Genomic DNA, 14123 nt, shown 5'->3' with positions numbered 1-14123 from the left:
TGTAGTTACCTTAATAGTTTTTAAGCAACGGCCTTTCTAATTCCCATCATTAATTTGACCATTCTTAAAAATAACAAAAAAGGTAAAGGTTTTGGCAATATCTTAACAAATTTTAGATTCTTAAAAATAATTAAGAAACCAAAGCATGTCACAGTGAGCTCTGAGATATGTATCTATAATTTTATTACAAACATTCCTGATAATCTTTCAACAGATAACATTGTAGAATCATTGGTATCTTACGACTGTATTATTAATGTTAATACACACACATATTTTACAATATCTTAAACAACAAAAAATGAAAATGACACGCTCAATTAATTCTCAAAACTATAATAAACTTGTTTACAGACTAAAAAACGTAGTGACGGAGATATTAATTTGAAGTATAATATATCGATTAAAGTAGGACTGAAGCTTCTTGGGATATATTGACACTCATTTTAAGATTTGTTACTCTCTGTAAGTAAACTAAAGTAATGAAATAACATTAAGTGGAAATCTGTTTTTGTTGTTGCAGAAACCACGTTCTCGTAAGAGCAGACTCGTCCTACAGGGTGATGCCATAAAAATACAAGGTCTCTCAATATAGGCATAATTAAGAAACTAAAGAGTATTATGCGTCACACTTGACCTCAAGGATAATAACATAAATATCCCCTTAGCTATTGGCAGCACAATTAATTATCCACGTGAGTTGTTATGTCAAATTTGACTACAGAAAGTAACAATGCTTATGGCAATGTGTGTTTTTGATTCTTTAAAATTTAAAAATAAATCTAGTATTAGCGTCCTATCTTTATTATTTATTCTTGCTGTTTTGAAATGAATATAGGCCTATTCTTATTTCGAAAATCCTTTCGCTCTTCATCCTACTGGTCTTTAAAGTAATGAAAAATCCCATTTTGGTTTCTAAATTTGTGTAATATTAAATGTTATAAAATATTTAAAAACTTTTACTATAAATTTAAAGACGAACAAAAACCCCGTTTTAGTTCTCTTTTGTCAGAAGTAAGTTTCTCTGATCTGTATTATATATTTTCTTGATTGGAAAACAAAACAAAATGAACTATGGAACAAAACATACTAAGAACGAAATAAATTACAAAGTCCATAGTTTTAACCCTTTTACGTATTTTACTGACGTGGTAACAAAGCACTCTTTTTTCCTATCTCATTGATACCTCTTGGCTTCGGGAAATCCCATGCCGCCTTAACGTATTATTTGATACTTCGTGTAGGAGTTTTGAAAAGATCTAGGATAACTTCTCGCTAAGGGTCCATCAGGCATCCTAGGATGAAGCATCTTATCCAGATTACATTTATGTTACCAGTCTGCAGAGCGTTATTTTGTTTGAAATAAATTTTTTAATTGAGCTCAAAAATTCAAGCCATTCTTAAAAAAAGGAAAAAGGCAAACTTAAAATTGGCGTAAATATAATTCAATCGAATCAGCGGTGGTCATAAACATGAAATGCCTACTAAATTGAGTTCGAAGCAGCGGGTAGTGCAGATATGAGACGATGTAGTCTAACTTGTACAGTACTGTACATTTAAAGACTGGTATGAAACTGATCTAAGTTGTCTTTTGACAAAGTATGTGTATGTATTTTTGGTTGGGAGAGAGGTAAAATCAGCGTTGGAACAAAAAAATTTTTTTTTGATTGGAGTAAATTAAAATTACTATAAAAATATACACGTGTTAACATATTTTCTTGATCAAGCTCAACATTGGCGTTGGAAATAAAATTCACTCAAATCAGAGGTGCTCATACAGGTACAAAACCTTCGAAATTGCGTGCGAAGTAGCGGGTAACTGGTAGTTACATTATAAAACTCTTGAGAAATTCTGTTAATCAAGAAATGTAACCAGAATTTGAAAATTTTCAAGCTGCACATATTTATCTCTAACTAGTTTCTAAACAAATGAAGTAGAAAAGAAGAAAAAAATCTCAAAGATTTTATTCTTGAATACTACAATCAGCTGTGTAGCGGTTAAAAATAGTAAACATTTGACACTAGGTAAGTTTACGTGGTCTCGGCTCTCGGTACGTCAAAGTTGAAATCGGGCATCGAACTGAAATTTCAACATATAGGCCTACAATGGCTGGAAAGAATACAAAAAATCCTCTGTTGACTGGTGCAAGTATAAGTTTTCCGTTCGAAAATTTTGCTAACAACACTATTCTCGTTCCTGTTTCCCAAAACGAGCCGCCCTTGATACCAGAAGGTGAGATACCATATTGCATCAATTGGTGTATTTCATAATGATAAGCGTGCTAAATTGTAAGTTTTTATTAAGAAAAAAATCTTAGTTGTACTGCAACAAATTATCTTAAAGAATGCAATGGAATAGTCATTAACTCTTTCTGATATTTCATTAAGTAGATCTGGAAGGGTTGAATAGGTTAGGTCAACACTGTTAAAACATTGAAAATTGTCCATGTTGCAATTAATGGGTAGATTAAGATAAGCAGACCTGGTTTTTTTTATTGACATTGTCAGCCGATAATACTAAATTGTAATCATCAATATAATAAACTGGTACTAATTTTTGAACAATAACTTTATCAACTTTTCATATAATAAACGTATTGTCTTTTATAGACAAAAACAAAGTTGAAAGCTCGGAAATTAAAGATTAAAGGTCTAGGTGGCAAATCACGAATTTGATGTTATCAACGTATTCTGCTCATCCTCCTGAACAAAAAATATATATGGTTTTAGGGGGTACAAATGACAAATAACATGATTTTAGAGGGCATATACATAAATAGTTAAGTTCTTAATGTTTTAATGTTCTGTTAGTGTGGTGTGTCTGGATATCTGTAAATATTATCTGCAGGTGGGACTGATAGCGTATCTGTTATCTGAGCGCTCTGGGGCAGAAGTCAGAGATAACGTGTACTGTAGCTTGGATCGAGTGAGTGCGTGACAATCATGGATCAACCATCCACTAGCTCGACCAATCGTAGTGAACTGATGTGTAGTAAATATTATCTACGGCTGGGACTGATAGCGTATCTGTTATCTGAACGCTCCGGGGCAGAAGTCAGTGCTTCGCTAGATATCGTGTACTGTACATCAGTTGTGGTAGTTTGGATCGAGTGAGTGCGTGACGATCATGGATGAACCATCCACTAGTTCGACCAATCGTAGTGAATTGGTGTGTCGGAGTGTTTTGTCGGGTATGTTAAGAGGTTACGTTTCGATCGAAACGAGATTATTTAGTTTCTGTACATTCTGTGGAACACACTAATGGTAAGTGTTCTCTATTAATGTCCTTTTATATACGTATTCATATTAGGGGTAATCAAGATTTATTAAGTTTTTTTACACGGTACATAATTGCCTTTCCATTACAGTTCAATTTATATTTCTGATCAGCTCCTCTAGAATTTGATATTTGACTGATAAGTACTATCTCGAGGGATGTCTTTCTTTCCGAAGCCCGTGCTGATGGCCGAAGGCACTCGTCTCATTTCGATAACAACTAATTAATTTGTAGCTCGAAATTTAAGAAAAACATTGTTCTTTCGGATCAAAATTCTGCTCATTTCAGTATTATTTTTCATTTACATTTGCAAAGATGGCACCGCATCCAATGACGTCATCACGAGGTTGAATCATGGTCACAAAAGGTCATGTGGATGTAGAACATGGAAATATTGCTCCGCGCTTGAAAAGTTGTTCCATTTTTTATGTTCTAGAACTTCGTTATTTCTCATTTCCACCCCGTCAAATGTTATATTGTTTTGTTCTGTAGGACGATTCCAATAAGTTAATAATGCGAAACTCGTATTTTGCCGTTCCGGCCGTTAATGTGACAATTACCGAAAGTTCATAGAGGAGTGTAAAACGAAGTTTAACAAATCAGCCAACCTGCATGGAGATCATCTATGTGAGTATTTGTACAGAAGAAAAGTTTGGTTTTCTAGAGAGGATGCTTTCAACAATTTCTTGAAAGCGGTTAATCATTACTACCCAGGAGAAAACAAATTGTTTGCATGTTTCGTATTTTCTGTCATAAATGTTTGTTAACTAGTTATAATTTCTTTATTATGTATGAGTTTTTCTTATTTCCTTTTCTAATTGTTTGTTTGCTCTTTATATCTTCTTTATTATTTATGAGATTGTCACTATGTGTATTATATTGGGGTAAAGTATGATAAGCGGACCCAGTTTATTATATTGAAATTATCAACTATATTGAATTCTTATAGACATTGATGTAATCATCGAATCTTAATTAATCTGAACAATACATAAATTTCTGTAACAACTGTATACATATTTTCATATTCCAAATACATAAGATGGTATTCCTCTTCTGTACGTTCTTGTAAAAACCTCAGCCATAGAGCATCATCAACTAACTCATTGTTAGGTTTCTTTGAATTAAAATGAGATGCAAGAACTTTGTCATCTCAATCTGAGTACAAAGAGTCACAATGTATTTTCTGTTTTTACGCCAATCATTTACCGTGCTTGTACCGACACCAAGTTCCCTACAAATACTTTGAACCAATTAACCTTTGTACACTCTAGTGTTTTCAGCCGTTGTTCCATTGTCACAAAAGTATGCTTACATTTAGCACTCATAACAAAAATCAATCCAAAACATCAGCGCACATGCATCAACACGAAACACACACACAAACATTCACTCATGAAAAGAATACTGTTGTAGGTAGTGCTGACCTATAATTTAAACAAACTAACCTATTTAAACAAAGGAATGAGCGTTGCCGTCTTAGATAAACTTGTGACAACCTGTACCCAGTCGTGTACCCAGAAAATCACTATGTTTTCTGTCTAGCATTAATAGAATTCTGATTAGTACAATTATTTTATCCTGTTTGTATAATCAGGAAAAATAAAAAATGTATCAAATCTTTGTAATGTGTTTATTGCTTATTATTACATGTAATAACATAAATATAAAGTACAACACATTTTTCTTCAAGTTCAAGTATTTACAGTGGAGTGAAATATTATTTTATCATTTTAAAAACATTTCAAGTTAACCAAACTATAAATTTGTTCCGCAAACACTACAGTCATCACTAGGACACTGTCATGAGTGCATAGTGAACGTGCTAGTCCTGCGTTGTCTGCGAATACAGAATATGATGGCACAACAAATGAGGATGAGTAGTACCAATAACAGGATGCAACCCAAGACTATTGCTGTAATTGCTCCTGTGGATAACCAGACTGAAACATATTTATTTTGCATTAGATTACTGTTGGGACTTTCTATTGTGAGATTGAGCTATTAATTAATGTTGATAATTTGTGTTTGGCACAAAATGGTTTGGTTTGTCTTAATTTTCCATATTTCAACAACAACTTGATTTGTTTATCTTAATTTCATACTTGTTTTAGAATGTTCTATAATTCATTACAGTATATTGTAAGTACTGCTTAATCAATATCAAACAATGTTTTATTGATCGGCCTAGTTTTATTTTTACTCTTCGTTTGATTTGTTAATCACACAATTTTATTGTAAATAGAGTTACAAAATATGTGTATAGATTCTTTTTGTTAATCTCAGTTACCATTTTGAGTTATTTTTAATCTTACCTTGATTTTATGGTATGCAAATATATATGGAAAAGATTACCATAGTTAATATCAATGGAGGTCTTGTACTGATTGCCGTTAAGGTCTGTAGCAATGAGATCCACTAGGTTAAGGCAGCACGAGGCACTGTACCGCCCACTCACTTGGTCTTTAGTGCCAGACGTGAAGTCCGATGTGAACATAAATCCTGCTGGAACAGTTATCACAGAGAGCAGCCCTGCACAGCAAAGATTTCACCTTTATTAAGTTTCTCTTGGATTTATCTTATAAATTCATTCTGTCAGATGAAAAAAAACAGCCTTTCTTCTGACAGTCATTTCATTTCTTGTTGAGAGGCCATTTCTGAGTGTCTTAGAAGAGTATTTTTTATAAAATAACAAAATGTAGAAACCTAAACAAATACATCATGTTATATAGTATTAATTTCAGAAAGTGTCATAAAATAGTGTTTTATGATTAGTTTAAAATATGTTCATTATGTACGTAAATTATTTTGTTTACTGGCAAAATTTGTTGAAAAACATTCCTCCTGGTAATAAAAAATCAGGGGTAGGTTTTGGATGTCAAATATAATGTGGTGTGTAACAAACATTAAGTTTTTATATTTCATAGAATTTAAAATAAAATACATATATAATGGAATACATGTGTGATAAAGTACAAAATTGTTTTAAGTATGTATTATAGTGCATTACATAACAAGTAATAAATTATAGACAAAACATAATGTGACAGTCTTATTTTTATCATAATTAATTGAAAAAGTTATTTTGACCAGAGTTTAAATTGTGTAATTAAAAAAAAGTATTTATTGTGTTTATTTTTATTTGTCAAGAAATATATTTTAAGAAGAAGGCCATGTTTTAGAAAGAATAATTGTGAAGAAATAAAATATCTTAGACAGCCATTAGGTATAACAAATCATACAGAATAAGTAGAGTAAAATGAAGTTAGAACTAAATTTGAAAAAGCGTATAAAATAAAAAAAGTTAATATTCTATGATGTTGATGGTATGTGATTGACTTGAAATAATCATTCAAACAATCACTATTGAATTTAAGCAAATAATGATTAAATCAGTATTTTGCAATAATTAAAGCCAAATGCCACTAAATGACTCATCACAAAATCATGAAACTACAGAACTGATTTACATGGAACATGGTACTCATATTTTGTCTTATTACTTAGGTGCTTGCTGAAAATTTCACAGCTTCACTTTGGAAATAAGGGAAAACCTCTGATACTTTTAATAACAATGTTATAACATTCACAATTGTTAAAACATTAAAATTAGTGTTTTCCTCATAAATCATCTTTAGACATGCTCAAGACAAGTTTTTTTTGCATGTTTCCATAACTAAGTTCAATTGGGAGAACTGTGAAAACCACGATATCACTCACACAAACTGAACAATCTTTTGTAAAAATTAGATAACGAGGCTTGAAGTGTAGATTGAAAATTAAAAACAATGATGATTGTAATGATACTTGATAATTACGGGCCTGGTCCAGTGGTGAAAGTTAGGGTGGGATAACAGTGGCTTATTTTAATGGCTCGCACAGATTTTAGCGGTGTTTGGGAACAGGTCAACACCAACATGTAAAAGTTCCTGTTAATACTATAATTGCAACCACAGCAGGCCTCTATTGTGTATAAAAAATCATGATTAAAAATACAATAATTACCACAGCATACATGCACATGCCAGTTAGTCGATTTTTTACACCTGTTGACTTCATGGCATCATTGACGAGGATGAAAAACACCTTGTACAGTTATAACAAAAGATTACAAACGTGGGATAAAGAAGATAGAAATTTTATAACATGGAATTTTAGGTTTCCAATAGCACCTCAGTGATATTAATATATGGACATTTTGCATTATAACAATTTAAAAGTGAATGTTTGTTAATAAGCTGGAAATCCAATGCTTTCCAGAGAGAGTGTTCACTGAGATTTTTCCACTATTTTCTTTACTTTACTCATAATGTTACCTTTACAGACTTAGTATAGGGTTTTCATTGAAATCTGGGGCTACCAGAAAGAACCATTAGCAAGGTTCTGTGTGGTTAACAAACCCTATCTTGCAAACATTTCTGTGCAATATAATCATTTAGCTAATACAAGACTAGATAATACTGTTATCTGGTTTATTCATAGTAACTTCCTGTAAAGTATGTTTGCAGCATCTTCGGTAACATTATCATAGTTTGATAATCTTATCTGTTTTAGCATATGAGTACTATATAGGTGAAAATATTTGTTATGTATATAATTATACATTGGATAAAGTTTGTAAATTATTTGATACTTCTTTACTACTTTATACAACGGTATAAACAATTTACTTGTATTGTATTATTTGAAGTAATTATTGTTGAAAGTGCTAATCAACTCCTGCAGCGGCTTAATTTAAACCACTTATTACTGTCCACACTTTTTTGTGTTTTTCTTGTTTTATTGTAAAAATAAATAAATAATTTTTTATAACTCTGTTTACTGTAGATAACAAATTCAGACCTTATTCATAGTACAAACAAATTAAAGCCTAGTAACTCATTTCCATTTGAATGGTTTGCTCTTTTAAATTGAAAAACAACACCCAAAAACAACCATTAGTTGAACAATAAAAATGTACATAAAAAAGCAAGTGGTGCTGTCATTTTTGGTAACTAGACATAGTGGTAGTTCAACTGAATGAACTCTTTGCAGAAACTCCATGCAATGGAGATCAACCAACTCATTGTACAATCTCCTTAAAGATAGCAATGTAAAAAGAGGCACGTTTCTTTATGTTATCACATAAAAATTGATTTTAATCAATTGTAATAGAATAGGATTAATCCAACTACTTGGGAGTGGGATTTTGAGGGTAATTTGATGCTGGAATGTATCATTTGAACTTTACACTAGCCTCTTCAATGTCTAGGTTGCCATTGGCTGGAGAAAGGATTAAATGAAACAGTTTATCAATAAAAAAGGTCAGAATCTCTGTGGTTCATACTCAATATATAAATGTATGACTCTTATTTGTCATAGTTATTATGGATTATTGATACTTGTTAAGAAACATTTGAAATAAATTAAACGTCTTTTATCCATTACATGCATACTCCAGCAATATTAATTTTAAAATATCTTCCGAAGTATTATAGAGTCAATTAGTTCTAGAATTGGTTCTCACCTACGTTCAAGGTAAACAGAATCTGCGCTCTAATTATTGTGCAATATTTGGAAGGAGACATTTATCTTTCTGTTGTTGACAGCAGTGCTGAGGGTAAAAATGCCAGAAAGTCTTAACATTCATTACTGGCTTCAAAATCTGCTGGTAGTTGTTTCTCACATAATTTTTTGGCTTTTGAAATGCTGTCTATAAATCACCATGAAAATATGCAATTCTGCATTGTTTAGATGCCAAAGTTGATGGTGTTTGAAAAATTGTGCATGTGGTATCATTTGGATGACTATTGATGCTATTGCCTCTTAACCTGGAATTCTACATTGGAATGTTTATTATTTTATTAAAAATTTAACATGCATCACATATTTATACATATGGTTCAGAAAATGCTATTTTCTTAACAAAAAATGTGAGGGCAAACCATAAATATGTTCAGGAACATGTGGTTGCTGATAACGATAACAGTTTCTTCAACAATTTGTGAAAGACAATGAATAATTAAACCTTTAACTGCTGCGTTCCTGGATTAATTTATCAGGTCCTCACTGCAGATTTCGACATAAGTAACAAAAAATGTAAGGTGACACATTTCTGCCAATCACAGGAATAGAAACTTTTCCTTCAGCAAATCTCTGCTTGAATGTTGGTATTAATTCCAGGATCTTTTCATTATATATTGTATGTTGGAGCCTCAAATTGGTATCTGGGAGTAATAATTTCTGGGTTTAGAACCCCAAGTACTTTTGTTAGGAGAACGCAAACTTCTGTAGTTTGCTGTTCCTCCTGATTTAACTTTCTCCTTCAAACCAGTTTGACTTCTAAGAGAAATTCTGATTGGTATGAGAATAAGTCTACAAAGTCATCCTCCTCACTAGCTCAAAACATCAACCTGGCTATAATTGCTCTGCCTGAGCATAACAATAGTTTTTTTATTTCAAATACTCATTCTCTTGAAATAACAACTACTCTTGTCTATTAATCATGTATTATATTTACATGTGTTTTACTAAGAAGTAAAAATAAGTAACATTTTGGATTATTATAACATAGAGTTTGATGAAACTGTTCTCTCATAAACTGAAGAATTCTAGCTAAGGTGTAGTACCTTAGATCATCTACAAAAGATTCTTCAATCTCTATTAATTTTGTCTATTAATTGTTTATTTCTGAAATTCAACTAATAATATTTACATTTCATATTGGATTTTATATACAGTTTCAACTGTGAAATAATCTAGTGGTTGGCATTTTCCTCTTACTGTAGTGTTAGGCTGTTTGTTTGCAAGGGATGGAACTGTTGATATTTTTGTATCTAAGTGCTCGTAGATCAGTTTGTAGGTGGTTGACTTAAACCTCCAGACCAGGTTGTGTATATTGAGTCTCATATTGCTGAAGATCTTTTAGATTTTAGGCAGGTAACAAGTCTTTCACATCCTTCTGTGTGTATTATTTAGATATTTGTAGTGCAATAATGTAACTCTTGTTTTGTGTCAGTCACTGTGTTAATACTGACCTTATCAAAGGTTAGTCACTGAAAGATATTGTGCCTATCCTTTCATATTATTTCTGTATGATTGCTCATAGTGTGAGATTGTGCTGCTAATTAAAAAAAAAATAATGATACTGTTTTAAAGAAACATATAGTTACCAGATTGTCTGTCTTGAATGTTTGCCTGGAGGCTCCAGCCTGTAGAACTGCATGTGGAAGGAGTGTTGGCATTCCTGCAGTCTCCAGTGATACTGTAGCTGAGGTCTGGACTGCTGGAGTCACTCGGCTGTAACAATAGGTTATTATGAGAGCCATTTGATTTTCAACCTCTGATCTCATGCCTAGATAGCCAGACATATGGCAGGTCTGCAATGTGCGCAGTAGTCAATCACACATCTTTCCCGCTGCAACATTTATCACAGCCGAGTTCAAGTAGCTAGTTTGCGCTGTCCTGCATAAACATGGTTGTTTTTGTAGACTCTTGGAGCAATTGGAAAATTCTTTAAATATTACTAAATGTTAATAAACACACTACTTTTTCCAAATTATTTATTTTTTGGACGAGGCTTTTCGAAACCAAAGGTTTCATCTTCAGGCAACTCCACAAATAAATATTTACACATTGTTACAATTAATATTAAAATAATATATGGTGTAAAAATGTAAATACAAAAATTTTGGAAATATTTCAGCCAGTATGAAAAATTAGATTTGACTAGAGTTTAATTTTTGAATAAATTGAGAAGAAAGAAGATTGGAATTTTCAATAGGGCTCTCTTCATTGTTCATGAGTTTTTCTTTATTTCTGTTTATGTATAGTGTTTCCCAAGCATTCAAGTTCATTGGTTTTGTTATTTCTTTTATTAATTTTAGATTTTTAATCGATGTTCTGTGTCCTGATTCAATGCAATGCTTGGCTACAGCAGATTTGTCAACTCTTCCATATTTTGTGTGTGATAAATGCTCTTTAAATCATGTTTTTATTGTTCTTTTTGTTTGTCCAATATATATAGTCCAATAAAAAAGTAGTGTTTTTATTAACATTTAGTAATATGGTTGTCTTTATTGATTCTCCCACCAAATGTAAGTTGAGGAGTGTTATTCGTTTTCTGCAAGCAGAAGGGAATAGTGCAGCAGAAAGCCATTAGAGAATGTGCCATGGAATCAAATGATATGGAATCATCGATATTCATGACCGACCATCCAAAGGACTGAAAGCAAAATGTCATACCAAATAACATAATAGATATTTCAAAGAACAATGTGTTTTAGCTAGTTTTCAATCTTAGAAACTAATGTATAAAATATTAATATAATTACAACAAAACAATAACATTTACTCACCTTACTTGTTTTCAAAAATAAACGTGACTGCTTGTGAAACAAAGAAAACATGTACTTCACTGTTTTTGCTGCCATTAAAATGAAATAAAAAATGTCTTTATAAGAGGCGAAGTTAGGACTATAAAGTCCTCTCTACCACTTAACCTCGAGACAATTTTATTACATATTTCAAAAGGAGATTTTAAGATTCTCTAGTGTTCAAAAACTGAATTGGGGGATGAGAATTTTGGTTTATTTGTATACATTTACATTGTCAAGTTCTTACCTGTTGACCAACATACAGGAAGGCTTTGACATATATAGCGTCATCTCCTGAAGCGGAAGGGGTGGCTGCAACAAACGTAATAGTTTCTGTTGCAGTTCCTGAGTTTCCAACTGCTACAGAGTTTGTAACAACAAGTTTCACTGCCACTGTTACAGTATCCAGACCTGCAATCCATCTCCTGTAAATATAATAGTAATTACTTTCTTTAGTACATGATTTAGTTCAAGATTATTAAATTTCTTATGTGTTCAATAGATTTGGAGGTTTTAGATAGATAAAAAATAATTCAGGGTAAGTCAAGGAATATTTTCATCAAACTCTTGTTTAGCTTCTTCATCTTATTTTTAATTTTAAAATGGTAATAGATACAAAATTTCATACTTTATTACTTATTAGTTGTTCTTTGTTCAAGTATTTGTAAGAAAGTTGAATCTAAAACACTTAATTACAGGATTGTTAAGAACATTCACCCTTGGTGTGTTATCAAAATATCAAAACATACATATTTCATCTTTTTTTGATATCATTATGAAATTTAATAATACTTAATAATTTCACGACAACAAGGTTAAGATGGTGCAATCAATGTTTGGTTTGAAAAATATTTTCTACTTCAAAATGATAGCTTTTGATAACTACCCTGAAGATAGAAAAAGATTTTTGTGATCACTCCATCATGAATTACAAGCATTCAATGTTAGAAATTAAGAGAATTTTGTGATGAAGGCCAACTAAAACCAGCTAAAGATAAAATTGTGAACTTTTTATAGTATATAAATGAGTTTATATATTCAGAGAGTGACATGTTTCTTGTAGATATTTTACCTATAAATTTATATTTAAAAATGAATAAATGAATATATTGTATTAAAATACCATGTTTGTACTAAGTTTTTTTAAGGAAACTAATATTTTATAAATAAAAATACACATCGTCCTTTTTAGTAATATTTTATGTTAATGCTATAAAATTGTATGTCCTTCTACTATTTTCTGTGGGTTTGATTATAAAATATCCCAAATTCTGTTCCAAACGCCTACCACTCCACATTTAACATTTTTTTTTTTAATTTTCTTGCTAGTAAATATAATATTCTAAGGGGCTGTAAATATAATTTTCTAAAAAAATACTTGAATTAAAAAAATAACAACATAACAATTCCAGACATACATGGTCGTAATGCTTCACTTGAAGGAATCTACAATCACACAAACGAGTTGTGATCACATGGAAAAGAGATCAGTGTAATGAGATTTGTTAATGATAAGCTCTGTTTCATGTCCTCCTTTTTGTGTATATTAATGACCTTTTCTCCAGATCTGAAGCATTTTAAGTTTTTTTAAAGAAATCACTGGATTTTATTTTTTTAATTATGTGCCTGTACTTTAAAAAATGTAATTACAAATATATAATAATCTTACTAATTATAAACACATTAATTGATTATTATATTCATTTAGATTTGTAACTCACTCTATTGGTTGAATGGACTGCACAATGCTTGTCTGAGTGTTGCAGTAAAAGTAGAAGTAGGAGTTCCAGTTGTTGTTGTTGGTGACATCGAAGTAGAGGGATACGGGTTGTCCTAGCTGAACGTACAAGCTAGTTTGTGAATTGACATTGGCAGTAGCAGAACTATGAGCCTGGTTCACTATCCGCTGAGTCCGGAACGGTCCTAGATCTACAACAGTAAAAGTAGAAATAGAGAGGAATACAGATTGCCCTGTCTGAACATACAAGCTGGTCTGTGGGTTGACAAAGTTGACATTGGTATAGCAGAACTATGAGCCTGGTTTAAGTCCAGAACGGTCCTATACAAAAGTAGAAGTATGAGTTCCAATTGTTGGTAACATCGAAGTAGAGGGATATGGCATGTACTGACTGAACATACAAGCTGGTCTTTGAGTTGACATTGGCATAGCAGAACTATGAGCCTGGTTTACTATCTGTTGAGTCCGGAACGGTCCTAGATATACAACAGTAAAAATAGAAGTAAGAGTTCCAATTGTTGTTGGTAACATCGAAGTAGAGAGAGAGATATAAGTCATAAGTCATAAGTCATAAGTTCTTTATTGTCATTAAACATTACAAAAATGTGATAGACATAGTCAATTTGTAACAATAAGTTAGGCTATTACAATAATTTAAATGTATGAAACATAAGTAGCCTAAAATAATAGTCTATATAACAAGTAGGCCCTAGTTAAATTATAATATTATCAAACTTTAAAAAATCTTTTAAGT

At 31.6% G+C, this 14123-nt stretch overlaps 2 protein-coding genes across 3 annotated transcripts in view; one reads left to right on the top strand and one right to left on the bottom strand.

The window, feature by feature from the left end:
- The first annotated feature begins 2001 nt into the window (after positions 1 to 2001).
- LOC124352673 (phospholipase DDHD2) overlaps positions 2002 to 14123 on the top strand; it is a 73605-nt gene continuing 61483 nt past the window's right edge. The window contains exon 1 of the mRNA XM_046802252.1: positions 2002 to 2233. Coding sequence (XP_046658208.1) covers positions 2107 to 2233 — 127 coding nt within the window. The 5' untranslated portion in view covers positions 2002 to 2106. The remainder of the gene's footprint in view (positions 2234 to 14123) is intronic.
- The window catches only part of LOC124352675, an 87872-nt gene continuing 78645 nt past the window's right edge, over positions 4897 to 14123 (bottom strand). For both annotated transcript variants that reach the window (XM_046802255.1, XM_046802254.1), the window contains exons 4-8: positions 13353 to 13560; positions 11879 to 12056; positions 10429 to 10555; positions 5633 to 5809; positions 4897 to 5220 (exon numbers count right to left, since the gene is read on the bottom strand). In XM_046802255.1, the coding sequence (XP_046658211.1) occupies positions 5081 to 5220; positions 5633 to 5809; positions 10429 to 10555; positions 11879 to 12056; positions 13353 to 13560 (830 nt within the window). In that variant the 3' untranslated portion in view covers positions 4897 to 5080. The remainder of the gene's footprint in view (positions 5221 to 5632; positions 5810 to 10428; positions 10556 to 11878; positions 12057 to 13352; positions 13561 to 14123) is intronic.

This window comes from Homalodisca vitripennis, chromosome 1, assembly GCF_021130785.1.
Source record: "Homalodisca vitripennis isolate AUS2020 chromosome 1, UT_GWSS_2.1, whole genome shotgun sequence".
In the NCBI taxonomy this organism is placed as follows: domain Eukaryota; kingdom Metazoa; phylum Arthropoda; class Insecta; order Hemiptera; family Cicadellidae; genus Homalodisca; species Homalodisca vitripennis.
This window is presented reverse-complemented; position numbering and strand designations above follow the sequence as displayed.